Source organism: Arachis ipaensis, chromosome B4, assembly GCF_059453495.1.
Source record: "Arachis ipaensis isolate K30076 ecotype BB chromosome B4, ASM5945349v1, whole genome shotgun sequence".
NCBI lineage: Eukaryota > Viridiplantae > Streptophyta > Magnoliopsida > Fabales > Fabaceae > Arachis > Arachis ipaensis.
Genome location: NC_142439.1, coordinates 72669895 through 72696754, shown reverse-complemented (window position 1 = coordinate 72696754; position 26860 = coordinate 72669895). Strand labels below are relative to the sequence as shown.

The 26860-nt window shown below is 37.9% G+C and overlaps 1 protein-coding gene and 1 pseudogene across 2 annotated transcripts; both read left to right on the top strand.

Moving 5' to 3' along the window:
* The first annotated feature begins 8834 nt into the window (after window positions 1–8834).
* On the top strand, window positions 8835–13313 carry LOC110271511 (uncharacterized; annotated as a pseudogene).
* Window positions 13314–20469: 7156 nt separating this feature from the next.
* On the top strand, window positions 20470–25918 carry LOC107639361 (U-box domain-containing protein 13). 2 transcript variants are annotated; one of them, XM_016342832.3, is made up of 5 exons: window positions 20470–20911; window positions 22114–22230; window positions 22583–23032; window positions 23926–24205; window positions 24855–25918. In XM_016342832.3, exons 1-5 carry the CDS (start codon window positions 20633–20635, stop codon window positions 25634–25636), a joined length of 1908 nt encoding a protein of 635 aa, XP_016198318.1. In that variant the 5' UTR covers window positions 20470–20632; the 3' UTR covers window positions 25637–25918. The 2 variants fall into 2 exon arrangements, with proteins under 2 accessions (XP_016198318.1, XP_088341780.1); XM_088485654.1 differs by lacking the exons at window positions 20470–20911; window positions 22114–22230 and adding an exon at window positions 22365–22506.
* The last annotated feature ends 942 nt before the right edge of the window (window positions 25919–26860 follow it).

Below are 26860 nucleotides of genomic sequence, written 5' to 3'. Positions count from 1 at the left end.
GAATGTTAAATATGTTGGCTCTTGAAAGAATGATGACAAGGAGACATGTTATCTGATAATCTGAAAAATCATAAAAATGATTCTTGAAGCAAGAAAAGGCAGTGAATACAAAGCTTGCAGAAAAAAAATGGCGAAAAGAGAAAAAGAAAAAAAAAAAAGAAAAAGCAAGCAGAAAAAGCCAAAAGCTCTTAAAACCAAAAGGCAAGAGCAAAAAGCTAATAACCCTTAAAACCAAAAGGCAAGGGTAAATAAAAAAGATCCCAAGGCTTTGAGCATCAGTGGATAGGAGGGCCTAAAGGAATAAAATCCCGGCCTAAGCGGCTAAACCAAGCTGTCCCTAACCATGTGCTTGTCGCGTGAAGGTGTCAAGTGAAAACTTGAGACTGAGCGGTTAAAGTCAAGGTCCAAAGCAAAAGAAGAGTGTGCTTAAGAATCCTGGACACCTCTAATTGGGGACTTTAGCAAAGCTGAGTCACAATCTGAAAAAGTTCACCCAGTTATGTGTCTGTGGCATTTATGTATCCGGTGGTAATACTGGAAAACAAAGTGCTTAGGGCCACGGCCAAGACTCATAAAGTAGCTGTGTTCAAGAATCAACATACTGAACTAGGAGAATCAATAACACTATCTGAACTTTGAGTTCCTATAGATGCCAATCATTCTGAACCTCAATGGATAAAGTGAGATGCCAAAACTATTCAAGAGGCAAAAAGCTACAAGTCCCGCTCATCTGATTGGAGCTATGTTTCATTGATAGTTTGGAATTTATAGTATATTCTCTTCTTTTTATCCAATTTGATTTTCAGTTGCTTGGGGACAAGCAACAATTTAAGTTTGGTGTTGTGATGAGCAGATAATTTATACGCTTTTTGGCATTGTTTTTAGTATGTTTTTAGTAGGATCTAGTTACTTTTAGGGATGTTTTTTATTAGTTTTTATGTTAACTTCACATTTCTGGACTTTACTATGAGTTTGTGTGTTTTTCTGTGATTTCAGGTATTTTCTGGCTGAAATTGAGGGACTTGAGCAAAAATCAGATTCAGAGGTAGAAGAAGGACTGCTGATGATGTTGGATTCTGACCTCCCTGCACTCAAAGTGGATTTTCTGGAGCTACAGAACTCAAAATGGCCCGCTTCCAATTGCGTTGGAAAGTAGACATCCAGGGCTTTCCAGAAATATATAATAGTCCATACTTTGGCCGAGTTTAGATGACGCAAAAAGGTATTGAACGCCAGTTCTATGCTGCAGTCTGGAGTTAAACGCCAGAAACACGTCACAAACCAGAGTTGAACACCAAAAACACGTTACAACTTGGCGTTCAACTCCAAAAGAAGCCTCTGCACGTGTAAACTTCAAGCTCAGCCCAAGCACACACCATGTGGGCCCCGGAAGTGGATTTATGCATCAATTACTTACTTTTGTAAACCCTAGTAGCTAGTTTAGTATAAATAGGACTTTTTTTTTACTATTGTAAGGGACATCTTATGATTTTTAGTTCAACTTTGGATCATATTGATCACGTTTGGGGGCTGGCCATTCGGCCATGCCTGAACCTTCATCACTTATGTATTTTCAATGGTAGAGTTTCTACACACCATAGATTAAGGTGTGGAGCTCTGCTGTTCCTCATGAATTAATACAAAGTACTACTATTTTTCTATTCAATTCAACTTATTCCGCTTCTAAGATATCCATTCACACTTCAACATGAACGTGATGATCGTGACAGTCATCATCATTCCCTATGAACACGTGCCTGACAACCACTTCCGTTCTACCTTAGATTGAATGAGTATCTCTTGGATTCCTTAATCAGAATCTTCGTGGTATAAGTTAGAACCCATGGATGGCCATTCCTGAGATCCGGAAAGTCTAAACCTTGTCTGTGGTATTCCGAGTAGGATCTGGAAGGGATGGCTGTGACGAGCTTCAAACTCGCGAGTGCTGGGCGTAGTGACAGACGCAAAAGGATCAATGGATCCTATTCCAGTATGATCGAGAATCGACAGATGATTAACCATGCAGTGACAGCGCATTGGACCATTTTCACTGAGAGGACAGGATGTAGCCATTGACAATGGTGATGCCTAACATACAGCTTGCCATGGAAAGGAGTAGGCTTGATTGGATGAAGACAGCAGGAAAGCAGAGGTTCAGAGGAACGAAAGCATCTTTATACGCTTATCTGAAATTCTCACCAATGAATTACATAAGTATCTCTATCTTTATTTTCTGTTTAGTTATTATTATTATTCGAAAACTCCATAACCATAATATCCGCCTGACTGAGATTTACAAGGTGACCATAGCTTGCTTCAAGCCGACAATCTCCGTGGAATCGACCCTTACTCACGTAAGGTTTATTACTTGGATGACCCGGTGCACTTGCTGGTTAGTTGTATCGAAGTTGTGACAAATTATGAATTAAGATTAGAGCACCAAGTTTTTGGAGCCATTACCAGGGATTACAATTTCGTACACCAGCGTCGCTGGCCAAAACTCCTACTCACGCGTACGGGTGAATGACGTGTGCGCGTGGCCCTCAATTCTCCAAAAGCTCATTTCTTCATGAATTCTCCACTTTGCATGCCTTTCTCTTCACTTCTTCCATCCAATACTTGCCTTATGAACCTGAAATCACTCAACAAACACATCAAGGCATCGAATGGAATTAAAGTGAATTAAAATCACCAATTTAAGGGCCTAAAAAGCATGTTTTTACACTTAAGCACAAATTAAGAGAGAATTACAAAATCATGCTATTTCATTGAATAAATGTGAGAAAAAGGTGATAAAATCCCCTAAATTAAGCACAAGATAAACCACAAAATTGGGGTTTATCACACACCAAACTTTATCCATGAAACACATACACAACCTTAAACAAAAGGCAAAACAAAAATGAAAAGAAAATATCAAATGTTGTGTCGCTTCCCAACAAGCGCTTCTTTAACATTACTAGCTTGACAGTGGTTCCTTGCTAAGGTAGAAGGTGATCATAATGCTTCAGCTCTTCCCCTCTCACTTTGAATTTTCTCACTATGTTTTCATGTAATAGCTCAATATGCTCAAGAGATAGGATGTTTTTCATTGTATATAGCAGTAATGGATGGTGAGATAGCACCACTTTCTCCCCTTGTGAGAAGTCTTCAGTAGAAATTTTCTTGTTCCTCCACTCTCTAGACATTTTCTTCTTGGGAGCTTCCTCCTTATTTGATGCACACTCAATATCAAACTTAGGTTTGATGCCAGGGGGTTTGTTGATTGCAAAGGGAGGCTTTGGTTGCAAGCTCTTGTTAGTTTCAATTGAGTTTTCAACTTGCTGCACCTTCTTTTTCTCTTCTTTTCTTCCCAAGCATGGAAAAGAAGTTCCTGGAAGTGATTTATTAGGTGTTTCCTTCAAGTTTAGATCCTTGGCTTCAACCTTCTTACAGTCCTCTTGATCACTTAAGTGATGCATGCTCTTTAAAACATGAAAAACTAAATGTTCCTCATGCACCCTTAATATTAATTCACCTTTTTTAACATCAATGAGGGCTCTCCTACTGACTAGGAAAGGTCTTCCTAAAATAATGGAAATTCTCATCTTCCACCATGTCAAGAATAACAAACTTCACTGGAAAGAAGAATTTTCCCACTTTAATTAAGACATTTTCAACTATCTTATATGCAAGCTTCATTGATTTGTCTGCCAGTTGTAGAGCTAATTTTGTGGGATTCAATTCTTGAATTTATAGCCTCTTCATCACAGATTAGGGCATCAAATTAATACTTGCCTCCAAATCACATGATACTCTCTCAAAGGTGGTATTGGTGCGTAAAATTAGAACTCACACAACTTCATCGGCAAGTGCACCGGATCGTCCAAGTAGTACCTCAGGTGAGTGAGGGTCGATCCCACAAGGATTGTTGGACTGAACAAGCAATAGTTATCCTGTAGGTCTTAGTTAGGTAATCAGAGAAAGGGTTGTTGATTGTTGAATTTGCATAAAACAATAATAAAGAAAGCAGTAAAGAATTGGTGTAGAAACAATAATGAACGAACAGCTAAGGTCTCAGAGATAATTACCTTTCCGAATTAATATTTCTTGCCAACTATTTTAACAATGAATGATTCATTCTATGGCAAACCATAAGTGATTAAAACCTATTTCCCTAGCGAATTAATCTCCTCCAATCCTACTCAAAACGCCACAGAAAAGGTCAGATCTTTCGAATCAAAGGGTGAAGTTCAGAAAACTAGTTTAGCACCACAGAAACCTCAATTACCCCAAAGCTAACTAGATTATATGTCACGTATCTAATTAGCCCAGATAGATTGCGATGTAGGAGGGATGAACGCCCATGACATGGGTGATCTCGTTGTCTTCTGCTCCCTGGCTAGGTTGGTCCTTCTTGGGTGTTGAACTCCCAATACGGACGTTCAACACCAGTTTTGGCAATTGTTCTAAAAAAGAAGTATAGACTATTACATATTGCTGGAATTCTTTGGAAGTTATCTTTTCAAAGCTGTTGAGACCACGTCAATTAGACCTCTGTAGCGCAAGATATGCTCGTTGGAATGCACAAAGGTCAGGATTGACGGCATCTGCTATCCTTCCTTCATATCTAAACAAGATTCTGCCAAATTCACCCAAAAATTACCTAAAATCATAGAAATAACACAAAAACTCAAAGTAGGATCCAAAAGATAAATTTTGCACTAAAACATACTAAAAATAAATAAAATATAACCAAAAACACTAAGAAAATACTATGAAAATGGGTATAAGATGCTTTGTCATCAGGTATTGCCAATAGTACAGAGAATTTGAAAACTCCCTGGATCTTTTTTTCTTTGTTGAAAAGTTCCTTTGAATAATTGCACTACACTCTTTGGTCATCACCACTGTTTGGCCTCCCTTCAAAGATCTTTTCTTGGACAACAAGTCCTTCATGAATTTAGCGTTCAATGGCATTTTTTCAAGTGCTTCTATGAAGGGAATGTTGATGTGCAGTGTCTTGAATATCTCCAAGAATTTGGAGTATTACTTCTCCTTATTTTTCCCTTGGAGCCTTTGATAATATGAAATTCTTGGCTTATACTCTAACACTTAGACCTTCTATCTTGATGCATCTTTTGAAGCTTGAATTATATGTTCCTGAGAGGGTGGGGTCACGTGCTCCACTTGACTATTGGTGTCCCCTTTTACTTCTTTCCCTTGTTTGTCACTGGTCTTCTCCTTGTCCTCCTGTTCCACCACCGTTCCACTTCTTAAATAAATAACTTTGCATTCTTTCTTTGGGTTTGGAATTGTGTCACTTAGAAGGCCATTGTGGGTTTTACCAATTTTTATGCAATTTGACCTATTGTTCTTCCAACTTTCTAATTGAGGCACCTAGATTCTGGAAGTTAGACTTTGTTTCTTCAATGAAGCCTCTAGTTTCTTGCATGAATGTGAATGCATTTTGGGAGAGTTTCTCCATGGCCAGTCCAAGATTAGAGATCCCTTGAGAGTCTTGAAATGGTTGGGTGAGGGGTGGTTGTTTTTTGTGAGAGTGGTTTTGAGGGTTGAGATGGTGTCTATTGTGTTTATGGGGGTTGAAGGAATGATGTTGAGGTTGGAAGTGGTTTTGTTGATGGTTATTCTTGAAATCAATAAATGTACACTAACTCAAAGTATTGCTCAATTAACCAAGAAATCAATGTTTAACTTGCAATAATTAGTTTATCGAATGAAATTCTAAGAGAAAAAAAACTAAAGATGCAAACGCATCAGAATCCTCTACCTCAACTCGCATATTCATTCATTTTCTCAATCAATTTCATATTCAATCAATTTACTACTCATAAGCCCTCATCAATAATTCAGATCAATTCAATAAAACTCGTTTTCACTAAATCAAAAGTCTCAAATTAACATCGATAATCCATTCTTCAATTCTGTTTGGAATTCCCAAAAGCATAACTCTCTGGTGCGTGAAATTAGAACTCGCACAACTTAACCGGCAAGTGCACCTGTCCTCCAAGTAATACCTCGGGTGAGTGAGGGTCGATCCCACAAGAATTGTCGGACCGTCAAGCAATGGTTATCCTGTTGGACTTAGTCAGGCAAACAGTAAAAGAGAGTTGTTGTTGAAAATGCATAAAACAAGGCAATAAAGAAAGTGATAAGGGTTTCGTGTAAAATCAATATAAGACAATAGTTAAGGTCTCGGAGATATGTTTATCTTTCCGGATTAAAACTTCTTGTTAACTATTTTAATAATGAATGATTCATTCTAAGAAAAACTGTAAATGATTAAACCCTAATCTCTTGGTGATTTAATCTCCTCTAATCCTTATAAAATGCCACTCCCGTGGTCATTCAACTCAGACCGGAAGATGAAGTTCAGAAAACTAGTTTATACCATAAAAGCCCTAATCACCCCAATCCCGGCTGAATAGATGTTGCTTATCCCCATCAGGTTGTGTGATTAGCCGTCTAGGATGCGTGTTCTCAAGCTGTAGTTCAAGCGAGATAACTCTCCCGAGAACCACAAGAACTCATGTAGAGAAAGGGTCATACTCCCGTTCCACCTAGTCTCATAAGATTAAGAACGAAAACAACACCTTAGAATTGAATCAAACATATATTAAAATAGAAGAATAATAATCTTAATCCATAGAAATAAATAGAGCTCCTAACCTTAACCAAGAGGTTTAGTTGCTCATAACTTACAGAGAAAACAGGGTTCTGAAAAGTGTAGGAGTAAGAAGATCCAAAACCTAAGTGATCTTTTCCTTTAAATACTAACCTAATAATAAATGCTAAACCTAAAAGATATTATTTGTGAATAAAAATTACAAAAAGAAAATAAAATAAAAATAATAAGTGCTAAATCCATTTGGAGGCCCAAAGAGGTGTGAAATGGGCTGCTTACTGGCGTTCAACTTCAAGAATGGGCGTTGAACACCAAGGGGGGAAGCGTGCATCTCTAGCTTGTGCCCCCTGCTGGCGCTAAATGCCAGGCGGGCGTTAAGTGCCGAAGGAGGGTGTTGCCAACATTTTCCTTTCCTTTGCTCCAGGCTTCTCCAAACTACTCCAAATTTCACCTAAAACCATAAAAATACAAGAAAAACTCAAAGTAGCATCCAAATGTGATTTTTGCACTAAAATCAAGTAAAAGTAAATAAAATCTAACTTAAAATAATATAAAAATAACTAGAAAAAGGGTATAAGATACTCACGCATCACTTTCAAATTTGAAATAATTGCATAAAGCTGACTTTCAACTTCATTCTCAAGTTCAATAATTTTCCAAAGACTCAAAATCATCTTTCTTCACCAATCAAATTCAAATACCATAAGTTCACCAAAAACTCTAAAAATGAGATTCTTTAATCAAACTCAAAACATAGTTCTTTTCATATGAAATTGAGCTCAGAACATAATCATTTTCTTAATGAATCAAACTCAAAACAAAATCCTTATCTCAATAAGTTAAAATCAAAACATAATACTTTTCTTAATAAATTAAACTCAAAACAAAATTCCTTTCTTTGTAAATAAAACTGAAAACATAATTCTTTTTTCGATAAATCGAACTAAAAACATGACTCCTTTCGTAATAAATCGAAATCAAATAATATAATTCTTAAATCAAATTTTCTTCTAAATAACGCTTCAAACAAGGTCTCAGAGTTTTATAAAAATTTCAGTAGCATCTCCTCTAAAATTCAGACTTTACTACCCTTCACGGGTTCCAACCACCACACCAAACATCTCTCAATCATTCAAATAACTTCCAGTAAAACATTATCACAACAATACCAACTCAACTCAAGGAATCAACAAAGTCTAGAATTCAAGCAACCAATCTCATCAATCACAATTCAAACCAACTTCAACAAAATCAATCAGTAAACCAGAATTCTCAGCATTCTCAAACCATTTCAAAACCAAACTATTTCTCAATATAAATATGCCAATCGAGTTTCCAAATCAAGCTTTCATTAATTATCACAACGACAACTCAATCAGTCAGGAATTCAATCAGGTAAACCAATCACATTCTTTCAAAATTACTCAGTCAATCTATAAGACTCACATAATCACAAAAAATATATTTTTGCATTAATATCGACTTATAAAAATTCTTGATAATAAAATGAGTTTAAGAAAAGCGCTCCTACCTCATTAGTTGAAACCCAGAATTAAATGCGACAAACCCTTTTTATTTTATAATTCGCATCACCAACAGTAACTTTGATAGATTCCTGATAATATCAACAGTGTTGATGGCCACAACGGTAACTAAATTGATGTGGATTATAATGAAAGTGAAAACGAATATTAGATATAACTAGAGCAGATAATCGTGGCAAAACAAGGCAAAATAAGTTCATTCTCACCACAAGAACATACCAAAAGATATAACAGTAGCTCCAATGGCGATTAGAAACTCCAACGGCAACTGTAGCAACAACTCTAGTAATTAGGATAACGGTGACAACATCAACAACCATAAAAACTATATGATCTACAACAGCAACAGCCACAGCAGAACTAAACAAAACTTACTCTAAGCAGGGGAAACAAGGCAGTGGTGCCGCCGACTTTTTTTGGAAAGAAGAACGGCAACATATTTCTGGCAGTCCAGCAACAGTGGTGTCAATAAGGACTGGCTCCAACAGCCACATGCAACTCGGCGACGGCCCTCCATCATCGGCAACGGTGGCTTCACGCAGCTTCCCTGGTTGTGACGGTTGTAACAACGGCTTTGGGTGGCATTTCCGGCGATGGCAGCGACGTTCTCGATGACGTGCATGGCAGGGACAACTTGGATGCGACAAGGATAGAGCACAACGACAATGGCTCCTCACTGCAGTGATGGAAGGTTCAGTGGCTCCCTTCGATGGTGTTCTGATGCATGAGCATCTTAAGCACTTTTCATTGGATTTTATTATAGAAAAGTTATGACTTCTGCTTGATAATTATCTGATTTTAATGCTATTCTATTAGTACTTTGATTTTTTTGGTTTCATAATTCTTGTAGGGAAATTTTAGGAAAAAAGAAACAAAAGCACAAAGAGGAACCAAGAATTGAAGATAAGAGCAAAGAGAATTCGTGGATGCTGTCATCCTTGATCTTCTCACACTCCAACGAGTATAAATTGAGCTATAAAGATTCAAATAATGTGTTTCCTATTGCATTAGAAAGCTAACTTTCAGAGCTTTCCAACGATATATAATAGTCCATGCTTGCTTTCTGGCATCACGGCACTAAATGCTGTGACATTTGCGTTTAGCACCAAACCGCATCCAGCATCAATTCTTCTCGGGATTCTTGGCACTAAACACCGGACGTTTAGCGCCAGACCTGCAGAAAGGGATGTAAGAACTGCACCAGAAGTGGCGTTTAGTGGCACTAAATGCCAGCCAGCCCAAGCCCATAAATTATTGATTTTAAAGTGCCGTTTCAGCTTCTCTTGACACATTCTCTTCCATCTTTCATTCATTAGTTTTAGGTTTTACACATTAGATTAGGATTTCAATTTTCTGCACTATGAGCATAATTGTAAAAAGCGGACCGAATCAGCCGGTTCGACTAAAAAAACCGGTGAATCGGACCCCTAACCGGTCCGGTTGAGTGATATGACTGGATAAGGAAGAGAACCGTTGAGAACCGGGTTGAACCGGCCAGTTTTGATGAAAACTAGAAAACCAGCGGTTTTTGGTTAACCGACCGGTTCGGAAGCGCTTTTTTTTTAATTTATTTTCCAAAACGACGTCGTTTTGGTTTATAAAAAAAAAAAGAAATCGTATACGCACGGTAACCCCCCCAAAACCCCACTCCCAGCTTTCACTTTCCACTTTTCCCCCAACCCTAATCCCCTAACGGCTAACCCTCTCCGCCACCACCTCACCTCACTCTGTCACAGTGTCACTCACCCAGCCATCGCCGCCAGCTGCCCGCCGTCGTCTTCTTCGTCTCACCGCCGGTCTGAACTCCGAAGTCTGAAGGTGAAGGAACTAAGGAAGTAGGAACAGCCGAACAGGATAGACCTGCGGCTATCTCTCATCGCCGGCTCCGTCGCCCTTGCTGTTGCCGCGCCGTCGGCCTCGCCGTTGCCGCGCTCTTCTGCTCTGTCAAACAGGTTAGCTCCAGTTCTCCTCTTAGTCTGTTCTGCACTTCTTGCTGTTACAGTGTTATGACTTATGAATAATGTTGTTCACTTGTTCTGCACTTCTCCTCTGTTCTCCAGCAACCTTAAACTGTACTTCTCCTATGTTATTCTATTCTGTGTTAAAAACTTAAAATTTTTGGGATGAATATGCTTGTTGAAAGCTTGAATCTATGAAATATGAATTATGTTGTTTTGTTGATTTGTTTTGTGTTGAATATGCTTGTTGAAAACGTGAAAACTTGTTTTGTTGATTTGTTCTGGGATGGATATGCTTGTGACTAATGCTTGAAACCGAGGTGTTGAATATGCTTGTTGAATATGAATAATGTTAATCTAATGTTGTTCTGTTATGAATATGCTTGTGCTGTGAATATTTAAGATTGCTGTGAATAATGTAACTATTTAAGATTGCTGTGAATTTAACTATTTAAGCCCTTAAGGTTGCTGTCTTGTTGAATAGGGAATAGGAATTAAGGAATTTAGGATTGCTATTGTTTTATACTTTTGTTGTTTTGCTACTCCATAATCCATATTCTTTTAGAATGGCTTCTGCGAATATACCATCAGAAACACCATCTTCGCAAGAACAAGGATCAACTCCTGATGCATCAATCGGAACCCAAAAAAACAATAATAGAGCAAAAACCGATCCTGCATGGGGTCATTGTAAACAAGTTGTGGAGTCTGGAAAAACAATTCTGCTATGCATATATTGTGAGAAGCTTATTAGGGGTGGAGGAATTCATCGGTTTAAGCTTCATTTGGCTGGAAAAGGAGGAGATATTGAGTCTTGTCGAAAGGTGCCAGCTGCAGTGAGACACCAATTCCATCAAAGCATTGAAGAGCTTCGAAGCAAGAAAAGAAAAACTCAAGAACAATATGCAGAAAGTTATAATGCTTGTGATGATGTTGAAAGAGAATTTGACGAGATCGAACGTAATGAGATGCAACAACAACAAAAATCCAGGGTTCTAGCACCAATCTTTAGAAAAGGAAAACAAGTCAAAGGTTTACAATCCTATTTTCCATCGGCAACAACACCCGGAGCTCAACCAACTATCAAAAGCGTTCTTCAAAGCAAAGAAATAGTGGAGAAGTGTGATATTGCTATTGCAAAATGGATGATGGATGCCTCTGTTCCATTTAATGCGGTTAATTCAGCTTATTATCAACCAATGATTGATGCTATTGCAAGCATGGGTGCAGGGTATAAAGGGCCAAATTATCCAAGAGTCCGTGGGTATTTGTTGAGTAAATTAGTTGAGGATGTGAGGAAAATGATTGATGGTTATCGTGAGATTTGGAAGCAAACTGGATGCACTATTATGGCCGATGGATGGACTGATCGTTGTAGGCGTACTTTGATTAATTTTTTAGTTTATTGTCCTAAAGGAACTGTTTTTCTAAAGTCAGTTGATGCTTCTAATGTCTCAAAAACTGCTGAAACTTTGTTTAAGTTGTTTAGGGATGTTGTATTGTTTGTTGGTCCTAAGAATGTTGTGCATATTGTAACGGACAATGCTGCAAACTATGTTGCTGCGGAAAGGTTGTTGGAGGCTGAGTTTCCTAAATTGTATTGGTCCCCTTGTGTAGCTCGTTGTGTTAATCTGATGTTTCAAGATATTGGGAAGTAGCAAGAAGTGAGTCAAACTATGTCACAAGCTTCAATGATCACTAAGTATATCTATAATCATTGCTATCCACTGTTCTTGATGAGAAAGTTTACAGGTGGGCAGGAAATACTTCGTCCAGCTCCAACTCGGTTTGCTACTAATTTCATTGCTTTGCAAAGTATTTTAGCTCAAAAGGATCCTTTGAGAGCTATGGTGACCTCTAAAGAATGGACAAGCTCAGCTTACTCCAAAGAAGCCAAAGCTAAGAAATTTGTGGATCAAGTCTTGGATTCTAAATTTTGGAGTCAATGCACTGATATTGTTAAGCTTACTGAGCCACTTGTTCGTGTTTTACGTATTGTGGATAGTGAAGACAGAGTTGCCATGGGTTTTCTTTATTCAGCTTATCATAAGGCTAGAGAAGAAATAGTGAAGAGGTTTCAGAAAGAAAGAGGGTTGTTGATCCTTATTTGAAGATTTTAGATACCCGTTGGGATACACAGCTTAAGAAAAATCTTCATGCCACTGGTTATTGGTTAAATCCAGCTTTTTGATTTAATGCTGAAGAATTTGAAAAGCACAAACAAACAATTTCTGGCTTGTTGGATGTCATTGAGAAATATGCTTATGATGATCCTGTACTGAATTCTAAGCTGACAAGTGAGAAGAGGATCTTTAAGAATGCTGAGCAAGATTTTAGAAGACCCTCTGCAATACGTGAACGAACCACTGTTATGCCAGGTGAATTTCTTCATAAATTTGGTCTTTCACGATTGTGATGTATTTATTATGTGATATTTATGATTGTGATAAATTATTTATCTATTTTTTATGTTAAGATCAATGGTGGGAATCTTATGGTAGTGGAGCACCAAATTTGCAAAAGTTGGCTATTCGTGTTTTAAGCCAAACTTGTAGCTTTTCAGGTTGTGAGCGTAACTGGAGTATTTTTGAACATATTCACTCAAAGAAGAGGAATCGGTTAGAGCATCAAAAACTTAATGATCTTGTTTATGTTCATTACAACTTAAGGTTACAACAAGGTACTTTCTCGATTGTTTTAAGTTGAAAGAATTATTTTAAAATCTTAATCATCACATGAGTAACGAAATATATTGATAACATAGGAACCAAATGAGAAACCAAGTTTATGATCCAATTTGTCTTGATGCATTTGAGGATCATTCGGAATGGATACTGAAAGATTCACCACCATTTTTAACTCCTGAAGAAGTTGATGCTTTACGAAATGATCTTGCAAATATGTCTCTTCAATCACCTTTAGATGATTTAGGTATGCTTTTATTTATTATGAATTATGATCAACTATGATTTTCGTATGCCTTATAACATGTTTTATATTATTTTTATCTTGATTTGTGAAACATTATCTATAATGCTAGATCAATTGGATTTGGAAGATGATCAGGATGATGGAGCTAATAATTCTATGGAAAATGCAAATCAAAATGAAACTAATCAGGATGTAGCCCCACATTTGTCAGATGAAGAGCAACTTGCCGACTTCGAAATCACTCCTTGGATTTAGTTTATGAATTGTTATCCTTATTGTGTTTAATTAAGATACTAATGTACTAGTACTAACTAATTTCATGTTTATCTTTGTATTGGTTATATTTAGACTTTGAAACTTGGTTGTTTTTAAAATGTTGGTGAAGAACTAAAGATATGTATTTTGAATTTATTAAGTTTATGACTATTTTTAGTATTTTATATTTTTTATTTACGTGAAATCGGTTTTACCGGTTCAACCAGCAGTTTATCGGTTGAACCAATAAACCAGTGAACCAGTAACCTGACGGGTTCGATCACCGGTTCGGTTCTTACAACTATGACTATGAGGATTTTAATTTTCTGCACTATGGGCAACTAAACCTCCATTATTAAGGTTAGGAGCTCTGTTTACTTTGATGGATTAATAATTATTTGTTCCTCTACTCTTGATTGATGCATTATTTATGTTTAAGAGTTGGTTTCATTCTTCATTCTAGGATTTAGTGTGTATTAGAAAATAACTCTAATAAGAGTACACGTACTAATAAGACACGAAACAATGTGGCCGTATCACATTTGTACACGTGGTGTGTAACAGCCTTATCTCATTTACAATGCAAACGAGATACATATACTCTTATTTCATTTACACTGTAAACGAGATAACAGTGGGCGAGACCTATATATATGTATTTCATCCATAACGCCTCTTTTTCCTTATCACATTCATTTCTTCAACTTTTTCCCACTTTATCCTTTTCTAATCAAATTTTCGAGTTACTACGAGATTATGGCGCGCGTTGATGAACACAATGTGGACAACTGAACGTGACATGGCACATTGCTGGGGCAGTCGACTTTGAGGTTGGTGTTGTTTTTTGTTTTAATGTTTATGTTAAAATACATACATGTATAGCCATACTTAGTATACTTTTATAGAAGTAGTATGCATTATATATTAGGCGAATGAATATATTATTAATAATAGTTTAAATGATAGCATATAATTTTAGGCATACTTTGAAATGGATTTGTTAGTTAAATGTTTATTTAGGTTTATTTTTCTTTCAACTAAATTATTAAGGATATGTTTATTAACTTAGTCGTTAATTATTTAACTAAATATTTTTTAGTTAACTTAATTAAGTAATAAGATGTTTATTTTTTTATTATTAAATATTTAAGTAAATATTTTTTTTAAATTGTTATTAAATATTTACTTCTTGTTAGTTATTTAAGTAAATATTTTTACTTAATGTAAGTTGTGATGGAGAAAGGTAATGAATGTTGTTATTAATTATTTAATTAAATATATTTATTTAAATTACATTATATAGACGTTTATTAATTTAAATATTTATTATTTAGGTAAATATTTTTATTTAAATTAATTTAAAAGGTAAACGTTGTCGTTATTTGTTAGAATAGTTTACTTATAATTCAAATTAATTTGTTATGTGAATGTTTAATGGGAGAATTTTTTATTCTGAAATTTTTATAGCTTGAAAGGTTTACACATTTCTGATTCGGATTTTTTATTGTTTACCAGAGGCTTTGCCTACTTCTTCTCAGGAGCATGACTCACACACTCCTACCACTGGATGCTATTGTCCCCTACCTGAGGGATGCTGGCTTTGGCGACGCGGTGCCACTCAGGAATTTCGTATTTGACAACTTCTTGATCACAACATTTGTAGAGCGCTAGTACCCTGAGACTCACACTTTCCACCATCCATAGGGTGAGTGCACCATCACTCTCCAAGATGTTGCATACCACCTTGGGCTACACGCTAATGGAGACCCAGTCAGTGGGTGCTTCCGTGACTTCCACACATGGTATGCGACCGAGGCTTGGGAGTTGGTGGAGCGGCTACTCGGTGTCAGGCCTCCTGCAGTCCAGTAGCAAGGTGCGTAGAGGAAGGAGTCTTTCTCCCTCAAGCTGCCATGGCTTCGGAAGCGACTCTGATAGATGTCCAATACGGATGATCCAGCCGCCCTCCGACAGCACGCGACGTCCTACATACTATTGATGATTGGAGGTTACCTGATGACTGATAAGCTAAATAATCAGGTCTATCTCCGGTGGTTTCCATTACTAGATGACTTTTAGAGGTGCCGTTCTCTGTCTTGGGGATCAACGGTGCTAGCATAGACATACCATTTTCTATGCTCTGTAGCACACCACTCCACCACAGACATCGCAGAGCGCACTCCTCTGCTAGTATCTTGGATATACCAGAGATTCCCTCAATGGTGTTTACCTGATCGACAGATTTACATATACCTCATGGCTGTAAGGTAACTGTTCACTACGGTTTTATTATTCCTCGGTTATTCAATATGATGTGCAATTTATTGAATCGTGGTTATTGTTGCAAATGTCCACATATTGATGGGTATGACATAGCAGAGCAGGGATCAGCATGATTAGAGAGTTCTGCGATGGCGTCGGACATTGGATTAGTTACTGTGGGACGAGGTAGGCGAGTTACCCTTCTATTTGGTCACAGTTGCATATATTACTCAAGCTTTCTTAGGTCCTGTCATTGATGATTATTTCATAACGTCCATTGTAGTTCCTGTGGATGCCCTACGATAGTCCTGCACTACAGGACATCTGGCCGCTATGGCTGAAGAAAGAGGCAAAGTGGGAGACATGGATGTCCATTGTTCCCCTCGTCTGCTTCAACATAGTTGAATTTTACCATGTCAACCGGGTGAAGCGCTAGTTTAATGGCGAGCAGCTAATGCCAGGGGACCTAGTCAATGTTGACAAGTTCTTGACTACCATTAGACAGGGTGAGGACTTTTGATGGCCTAGCAAGCTTCATGAGTGGTACGATTGGTGGAGGGTTCAGTTTGAGGAGGGACATCGGATATCCATTCAGCTGTGCACAGACTATTGGCCGACGCAGGAATATTGGTATTGGTATCGACAGGCTTGCCGTGTTAGACACTTGTTAGGAAAGAATGTGCTTGATGACCCCAGACTGTTGGACTTTTCGGGAGACGCGCAGCCTACTATCAGTTAATAGAGGGACGTCCTCCACCTTCCCCGGGACATCCCTGACCATCGTTGGTGGGCCAGGGAGGTTCGGTCAGACACTTGGAGGCCTACCTGGAGAGAGCGGCATGTCAGAAAGTGCGGAGGAGCTACAGCACCCCGGAGGGATAGGGTTAGGCCTCGCAGGGAGCGCTTGGATGTCGAGTCTGAGGATGAGACTGAGTATCACCGGCAAGAGGAGCACGATGATATCCCAGACGACCAGGGTGACTCACTGCCTCCACCACTACCCCTTCCTCCTCTTCACCACCACATCCACCTTCAGGGTCAGGATCACAGGCATTTCAGGACGATTGGGATGTTGGCCCCCTGGTTGGCATGACCTTGGGGTATCCAGCAGTCGTCAGGAGGCATCGATGGTCGACGAGATAGATTTCGAGGAGGCATTCGACATTCATACCACCGACCAACCTACCATGCAGCACATCATGGAGCAGTTATGCACTAGTACAGAGTAGACCATGGAACAGGTATAGCAGCATTCGTCTGCCCCTATATCCACCATTGTTTGGGTTCCATATATTTCACTGGGTTCTAGCACGTCATGTGGCACACATGTCGGACCCAGTGCTCAGTATGTGACACTGTCTTTAGTAAACTACGGCCTCTTGAAGACGGCACCCCAGCTGATGCATGCACTATCGGTGAAGCCACCTTACTAGCCTTAATATCAGCTGGTGACCTACTCCGAGAGTTATGTTGTCCCATGCTCTCACAGCTACCTTATCAGGCATAGAATCCCTCTCATCACCCATAGCCTCCTCAGGATTCACGTCCTAACATACCTTAGCGACAGAGACAGCCTCTGTCATGTGGCACCGGACATCGGCTGCATTACCCAAGTGATTACCACTGATAATATCGTTTTTACTGTTGTACGTTGTAATTCTATACACTACTATTGATGTATTTTAAAAACTATTGTATTTAGTTTGGGTTTAAATTATTGAGCTCTTTTTTGGATGTTTTATGTGAACGTTGCTATGTGTTGAAGTTTAAACTTTAGAATTCCTATACAACATGAATGCCGTAAACATGGATAACTTAAATCACATAAAATTTGAGTACAAAATTTCCTTATTAAAATATAACAAAGTAAACAATATAGTAAACCACACAATAATATGAACTACAGAAACAACAACCTCAACAAACATAAACAACGTAGCGACTGTAAACTATACCTCGTGCGTTGACTGGTTTGGACACCCATTTCGGATATGACCGGTTGCCTGCAGAGACCACACCTTTTCTCTTGGCACTCGCCCTCATCTATCTCATTACCAAACTTGGTGGAAATGTTCGACTAGTAGACTTCTTGCGCATGACAGGATTAGGACGAAGCTGTGTCTCGTACCACTCCGGCCAAAGCTTCTCATTTGGTATCGGGAGAAACTCTGCCTCATATACTTTGAACACAGCTTGCTGCATGTATACTAAATGGACAAATGGACCCCATTTGACACTCGCGGTGGCACAGGATGCTAGTGCATGACGACATGGAAAATGTAGTGACTAGAAAAGGCCACAATCACACATGCCTGCCGTCAAGCGAACACGGAACAAACCTTGGGACCAACCCTCGAAAGGCTCTAATTCCTCAACCAGGAACACTGAAGCCTGTCTGTTGCAGTGAGTGATGCGCATGTTGGAGATTTCCTCTCTGTTCTTCTCAATACCATTTATTAGCCGTTGGAAAAATTGATTATCCGCCACTAGTTGGGCATGTGCCTCCCATCCCATCCTGACGAACAACTGCTATAGCCTCTCGTAGGTGCATCGCACGATGGCTGAAATTGGTAAATAGCGTGTACCCTTAAGCATAACATTCATGCACTCGGAGAGGTTCGTTGTCATCTGTTTGAACTGGCGACTGGTCGCAGTGTTGTAACCAGATCTTTTTGTTGAACCTACTAGCCAACTCTGCCATCTCCCGCGACAAACCCGTCAATGCATTCATGTACCACTTGTACCTAGCCTTGCTTGAACTGTAAGCAGCATTTATGAGATATCTCTTTCCCTTGGCAGACTTAAAACAAGACAAAGTTCGCCACCATGTGCCAGACACAATAAGCATGAAATGCTCTAGGAGGCTGCCACTCACTATCGTCAGCTCTCAGTGCAGCTTTGATCGCCTAGGATCTGTCAGAAATAATCAATAGGCCTAGGGTCACGTGTCGTCTCATATTGGTAAGGAAGAAAGACCAGGACTCCGTGGTCTCAGAATCAACAATTGCAAAGGCTACAAGAAGGATATTGCTGTTTCCATCTTGTGCCACTACAATAAGCAACTCACCAGCATATTTGTCATACAGATACGTGCCATCGACAGAAATGAACGGCTTGCAATGCTTGAAAGCCTCCACACAGGAAGGGAAAGCCCAAAATATCTTATCAAACATACTGTACTCACGCACCATAAAGTGCCTATCATATTACGGTATAGCCTAGATTTCACATATCGTTCCAGGACAGCAACTTAGCAGTGCTTTCAGTAACCTCGATTCTTTATTGTATGACTCCTCCCAATCACCGTATATCTAGATAATTGCCTTTTGCTTCATCATCTAGACCTTTCTTTACGAGGGTTTGACGTGATAATAGCACCTTTTAGGATAGAGATACTCACGGATAGCGAGAATTATATCAACGAGAGGATGACATGACATATTAGACTACTGTCCAATTGTCGGTGGTCTTGAGACATGGTGGTGCTAAACTAGTGTGCGCTCCTCCAACCCTATGCACCTCCCTAAAGAAATAGAACAATCGTGGTTGACATGTACAACAAGCATAACAATGATAAATGAGAATATATAACACAGTTAAACTTGAACTTACGAATATCCGAGATTCTATCTGAGAGCAACACAGAGACGCCAAGGGTAGCCTGCTTCAGATTGTCGGCAATGAACATGGTACTTTATTCGATCCGACTCTACGACTCGGTACTCAGCACTTTTGGGAATGTTGTAATTCTTCACATCCTGCATTACTATATCTCTGCTTTTGAATCTATGGCCAATCCGAAACTCCACACCATTGTCTAAGTTGTAAAAGCTTTCACCCGTGCTAAAAAATGAATTTTTCTCTTGCATCGCGTCGAGATCCAATGTATGATAGCGACTGGGTATAGATGACAAGGTTAGAATTGGGTGCGGGACAGATAGAAGATACCAACGTAATGCCTTGATCTGGGTTTCTGGTACAAATTCCTCCTTATCATCATCTTCAGAAGAACCGCTCTCGTTGCTATCCGCAACATACTCCTCGTCGGAGTCTTCACCGTCAACGTCCATGTCTTCCATTGGACTAGTAGCACGCATTGGTTTGGGTGTGAGAGGTAGGTCATCTTGCACAAGGTCCGACTGGCCAGATCCACCGCCACCGACATCACCAACCTTCGCAGAAAGCGCACTCCATCATTTGTTTCGCCATAATTCTCCCACAGATGTCAAACATTAGGCGCACATGCTCGTCGCCATGGAGCCAAAACAGACGAAACCGAAAAACTCCGTTATCCATCGGTGCTAACAACCTATACCCACTCTTCTGATTTCTTTTCTCCCGCTACCACCAACGCTAGTCAATATGAGACTCTTTAGCTCCGACAAAGAACTTACTCGCCAGGTACGCAACAAAATGGGTTTCTCACTCAAAAATCACCCCAGTATCATTATTTCTCATATGACAATTGGGATATACACTTACAACCAAATATTTACTACTAGACATTTTGGTTTATTTTTCAGAAGAAAAAAGGTAGAGAAAAAGAAGTGAAATGTTGCGGAGGATACAAAGGGTTGCACATCATTTTACCGTTGTTAAAAATTTATCGTTACGTATCTCTTTTACATTGTAAACGTCATAAATATTCGCGGATCTTGTTTACCGTGTAAACAAAATATACAAGTATCTCGTTTCGTGCTTTATCTCGTTTATAATATAAACAAGATACATGTACTCTTATTTTATTTACACCGTAAACAAAATAAAAAATAAAGTATATTTTAATAAAAATATTACAAATTACGTATTTTCATAAGTAAAATATTTATTTCATTTATTTTGAAAAAAAAAATCTTATTTTAGCCCTATAAATTCCCATAAATATCCCTTTAAAAAAAAGGAAAGAACTCTTTCACATTCCATGACTATTCCAAGCTCTAAGCCTCCAACACCTGATTCGAGATTTTGGTGGGACCTAAGAACGAGACACTGCAAATACCTCTCTCTCTCTCTCTCTCGCTCGCTCGCTCTCTTCGTTAACGCATTATCCTCGTTTCTTCATGGAGGAAGAAGAATGCGAGGTTTCTTCGGTACTCAACCACCTCATCTTAGCCGCCACCGAAATCTCAGAGATCGACGGCTTCAAGCACGTCATCAAGAGACAGTGCTTCGACCTCAGCCGTAGGATTAGGTTTCTCGCTCCTCTCTTTCAGGAACTTCTCGACGTTACAGACGCCATCTCAAACGACGCCGTTTCGGCGCTCCTCTCTCTTAAGGAAGCTCTTGCCTCAGCCAAGGAACTCCTCCAATTTTGTTGCCGAGCAAGCCAGGTTTTCATGGTTCGTGCATTGTTTCGTTTTCTGATTCCAGAATCGATGCCGTTTCTTCATTCGTTTCTTGACTTATTTGGATGATTTTTTTATTTATTTTCTTAATAAAAAACGAATCAATTGTTTTGTTTTTGTTCTTGATTTCGTTTTTGTATAGATCAAATTTTATTGATGAGTGAAATAATATCACAAATAGGTCTAATAAGACAACAAGCATGAATATGTGAACAAGAAAGGGAAAAACGAATCAATTGTTAATTTGATAACTAATGTTGCATTTTATTTTTCTGCATTGTAGATTTTGTCCTTATTTAGGAACATTATGATTTGATAATCATTGTTGCGTTTTATTTTTCCCTTAGGTATGTGAGAGTTTCATATTGAAGGGAAAGTAAGTTAACGGAGTAAACCACTAATTTGACCCTCAAAAGATTGTGGTGTTGAAAATTTACTCCTTGAAAGAAAGAAATGCACTCATGATCTTCTAAATATGAACGATGTTTGATAAAATGTACCAATTACTCATTTTACTGCTTAGATTTTGGGTATTTTAATTACAATTTTATTTTTAAGGGGCCAGATATGCGTTTATTGTTTTTGGGGAAGTGGAATTCAACACACTTAATCAAAGATTTTGTTATAAGTCATAAGCTTTATCCAGATAATGATGAAATGCTTTCTAAGTGCTTGCTAGATCATTTGGGACTTTCTAACTCTAATGAGCACATAAAAGAAACATGTTGTCTTGTTTGATTATGCAATTAACTTTTGAAGCTGTTCTAGGTCTACGTGTTAGGCTGTTAGCATTTAACAGTTTCTGTACTAAAACAATAAATTTTACAAAATTAACCTAATAATCTTCACTAATTGTTATTAAAAAACATTGGTGTCTATTGCTTCTTGAAGTGTTTATCTTAGTGCACTTTGCTCCATGAGTTTTGTTTAAAATTTTTTGCTTAAAATGCATTATATCCAATCTTCACTCCCCCCTCTCCTTCTAGAGTTATACAGGTTACCACCTTTTACTTGTTTAGCATATAATAGTAATACGCTCAACATTGTTTCTCTTATTTGAACTTAACTGTTTTGTTTGTGGGATAAATTTGGTAAAATAATTGCTGATGACTTGTACAATTTTACTATATCTACAGAACTCCACTTGCTTATCTGAAACATTCTTCTCAAATGCATTTTTCCTTTTGCAATTGTAGATACTGGAGAGGGAGCAAATTAAATGCAAATTTAATGATCTCGCTTTTAATTTTGAAGAAGCTATAGGCAAGATATCCTGTGACAAACTTGATATATCTGAAGAAGTCAAGGAGCAGGTAAATATATGCTGAACAGAACTGCACGTTAGAATGGGAGTTTCATATAATGCTTGCAGACCATTATTTATTCTGTTTCTGTTATTTATAACTGATCATAGACATCCCTTGTAATGTGCTTTAATGTTTTGAAGGATATTGAATACATTCTAAATATTGCGAAATAAGTTACCCTTTTGTTCTTATTATCCTATGAAGTGTTACTGTTTCAATGAATGTAGGAAAGTATGGTCTACTTTGGTGCCTATGTTAAGAAGTGTTACCGTTTCAATGAATGTAAGAAAGTATGGTCTAATTTGGTGCCTTTGTTTTTTATTTTTAATAGGTTCCTTGATTTTTCATTGTTCATCAGGTTGCACTCGTGACGGCACAGTTTGGAAGAGCCAGGGAACTTTTTGATCCACCTGGTCTTCAGCTTTATGATAATCTGTTGTCCATTTGCAACCAGAGCTATGATGTGATTCCTGAACAAGATAAACTGCATATAATCTGCGAAAAGCTGCACTTTACGAATGTGGGTGACATCAAACAAGAGTTGATTGCACTCGATAAGATGGTTGTAGACATGGGTGGTCATTTTGAGAAAAGCACACAGGATATGTCTACAGTCTTGAAAAAAATTGAAGATTTCATACTGACAGAATCTGCAGATGTTATTATGCTATCAAGTGATGATTCCTCTACTCAAGCTGATGAGTCATACACAAAATTATGTTCTCAATCACTGGTTATACCAGATGAGTTTCGCTGCCCAATATCTCTGGAGCTAATGAAAGATCCTGTAATCATTTCTACGGGGCAGGTGAGACATGAAAATGCCGTATTTTCCTGTCATATAATTCTTTGTTTTTAGAAGAGAATTATTTTAGGTATGCTAAAAGCTTATTGTCTTGTATGACATACTAATACCTTTTAGTTTCATGGCACAAAAATACAGAAATCAATCGTGCTTGTTAACTCCTTTATTGAGACCATCAGAATTGTTTCTCTGTTTGTAATTTATTGTATGAGAATTCCTTAAATGTTAGTTTAAGAGCACTTATCTGTTCTGTTTCCTTCTATTTTAAGCAATAACCCGAGTCCCTTGCATGTTCAATGTAAGTATTCTGAACATAAATTAAATGAGAATGATACTCTGTAGCTTATGGAAGAAAATAGAAAATAAATTGATGTGAAGATCAGCTTCCTTGATCATTGACAAGGCTTAATATCCTCTGGAAGCTGTGAATGAAATAACTGAAATGTGAAACAAGAAAATTATTTGACTATATTTGAGTGTCTTCTCTTTTTATTATTCATGTATATATTGAAATAGTTGTTGAAAAAGTGCTTACAAATTATTCTTGAATAATTTAGTTGGTTAGCTTTATTTATTGCTATATGAGTTAATAAATAATTATCTGTTTCTTCCTTTCTAAAATACTGCAACCATCAATGCTCTTCTCATTTTCAGAAATCTATCAAGCACATTATGAGATAACCTGTTAAAAATCAAGTTGTTATAACAGCTTGATATCTGGGTAGATATGAAATTGGAAACTTTTTTTTTTACTGAGTTCTTTTGTCTTTTAATAGCAATGTATAATCCAAAAGTAGGATTTCAATACTTGAGTATGGTGGTAATAAACTAGTCAATATTCATCCATTTTTAGACTCTTTATAATCCTTCTCTTTTTATCCTATCTCTTTCTGCAGACATACGAGCGAGCGTGCATAAAGAAATGGCTTGAAGCAGGCCATGGAACATGTCCTAAGACTCAGCAGATTCTTTCAAGCTCTGTCCTTATACCCAACCATGTTTTATATATCCTGATATCGAATTGGTGTGAAGCAAATGGAGTGGAGCCACCTAAAAGAACAGGGAAGTTACGACTCTGCAAGGCAACATCAGATGGCTCTTCTGAATTTATAGATATTGATACTCTATTGAGCAGACTTACTTCCAGTGACATTGAAAATCAGCGATGCACAGCAGGTGAGTGTTACAATGTACTTCTGCACTTCCTCTCTCTCCCTCTACCTAGTGAACACACCACACATACACACAGGTTGAAAGCGAAACTACTGGCTCAATTTTGAGCCTGAAAGTATGCTAGTGTTCTTGTTTCTAATATTTTAATAGTTTACCTTCATATGATCTTCACTTTTGTTTTCTCAATCCCTGCAACTATTTGTGGATGCGACCATATTCTTTCATTTAATGTAGTACAGTTGAATGTCTGGGAGATTAGAATTAGGCAACGGTGGAAATAGGAATATTGTAGGGTTATTGTGGGTAGTTAAAGGCAGGATGCAGCAACAGAATGTGTTTCCAGGGGTAAGCTTTTCAACTTTTGGGTTATGTGAAGAACTTGGAAATTGGTATTTTGCAATTGGATAGCTGATAACTCCTAGTATGAACTACAGTAATGAGGTTCTTGGCATTAAAAGCTTACAAGTTTCTCTAGCAAGGATAACCCAAGATGTTGTTGATGTTTTTCAGTTTTGTGAATAAGGGGGTGTTCCTTTTTACATCTTTATCTCTGAGTTGAGAACTATGCTTTTGTGGGATCTCCTAAAAAACCTTATACTTGCTTCCTAATGGTGTCTTGTAAATAACTATTTACCATGTAACCATGCTGCAGAGGAGCTCCGTCTTCTCGCCAAGCGAAGCAGCCAAAATCGAATATTGATTGCTGAGGCTGGTGCTATACCCCTTCTTGTTGATCTCCTCTATGCACTTGACAAGCGCACTCAAGAGCATGCAGTTACTGCTCTTCTGAACCTATCTATTTGTGGGAATAACAAAGAGCACATCATGGCTTCTGAAGCTGTTCTAGGAATTGTTCACGTGCTGAAAAATGGTGTTATGGAAGCACGGGAAAATGCTGCAGCTACCCTTTTCAGCCTCTCTACACTGAATGAGAACAAAGTGTTAATTGGAGCATCTGGAGCAATTAAAGCACTAGTCACTCTTTTCTGTGAGGGAAGTCAAAGAGGGAAGATGGACGCTGCAACAGCCTTATTCAATCTGTGCTTATATCAAGGGAATAAAGGACGTGCAATTAGGGCTGGTATCATGCCTAAGTTGACAGAAATGGTAACTGAACCTGGTGAGGAGATGAGGGATGTGGCATTGGCACTTATGGCTTTACTAGTTAGCCACCCGGAGGGAAAGGCAGTAGTTGGATCCATGAATGCTATGCCAACTTTGGTGGATATAGTCACTAATGGATCTCCTAAGAACAAAGAGAATGCAACTTCCGTGCTTGTTCACCTCTGTATCGGAGATCCAATGAATGTATCAAGTGCCTGTTCACTTGGGGTGATCAATCCTCTCTTGGACCTTGCAGAAAATGGTTCGGACAGGGGCAAGCGCAAAGCCGCACAGCTTCTTGAGCTGATCGGCATTCTGAGATCGTTGTAGATATGCTATAGGAAAACCGTCGGCTAGATTAAGTTTAGGCATAGCTGATGCCATTTTTAATATGCAGCAGCTGGCATAGATTTTAGGTAGTGATTAACCGTATAGGATCATCATTGTTTCCTTTTCATTTTTTGAGTGAAAGGAAATCTCTATTTTACTTGGCCAATTATTTTGTGGCATTCAGTTATTCATGCTGGAAAGTCAGACGTGATGTAATTTGACTCGGTTGAAGTGCAGGCATTCATGTTTTTGCGATGAAATTTCTTAACAATTTTTTTCCCATTAATTTTAATTTAATTCTATTTATTTAACAGTTGCTTTGTCTAGTGTTCCGCTGTTGAACATGATTCTATGATTTGTGCTTTTCCGGTGGTACGTGTTACTCACAAATTCTGTATCCAATGAAGTCACTATTATAGTTTGTCCCCCCTCTTTTTTTCCCTCTTTCTTTTCTTTTCCTTTTTTTTTTTTTTAATATATATTTTGTTTTTGGAGAGGGTTGTCAGCTACTGAGTGCTTTCTCCGTTGGATCTTCTGCCAAAATATTACCACGACTTGGGTTCGATGACTAAATGATTAATCTTGTCGTTTACATTAAAACAGTTGCATGCATATAAGTTTTATATTTTATATTTTCTTTGAATAGTATACTGTACGTCTGTTAGTATTTTGTCAAATCTTGTTAGTTGATGTTTTCGACTTTGATACTTGATAAAGTTACCTATGCTAATTTCAGTTTAATGACATAATGGTTTTGACATTATATATAATCATTCAATTAATAACTTGAATGTTAATTATTAGTATTGCTATAATGATTTTTAATTGTAGATTAGATTTTGTTATTGATATTATCGGCAGATTTTGCTATGAACGAACTAGTATCAATTTTTCATTAACAGTCCTACTACACATACACGTCTCTTTTTGGCAAACAAGTCAACACAAATTAATCCTAACTCAACAAAACTCACTTACATAATGCGTGTATGAAATCACGCTGTTCCTCCTCCTCCTCTTTCTCTCGTCGTTTTTTCTTCTTTGTTTAATTTTCCTCTTCGTCGTTCTTTTTTCTTTGTTTAATTTTTTCTTCCAAAAAGAATTATGAAAAAATTAAATAAGAAGAAGCAACATATGAGGAGGAAGAAGAGGAAGAATTTTAAATTTTGCATAACTTATCCGTACAAATACACCAAAAATTCTTAACAATACATATAAATGTTT

Coding starts and splice junctions, on each gene's coding strand:
- LOC107639361 (XM_016342832.3), top strand. CDS start 20,633: ATGGAGGAAGAAGAATGCGAGGTTTCTTCGGTACTCAACCACCTCATC. Junction 22,231..22,582: donor CTGAAGAAGTCAAGGAGCAG/GTAAATATATGC, acceptor ATTGTTCATCAG/GTTGCACTCGTGACGGCACA. Junction 24,206..24,854: donor AAATCAGCGATGCACAGCAG/GTGAGTGTTACA, acceptor ACCATGCTGCAG/AGGAGCTCCGTCTTCTCGCC.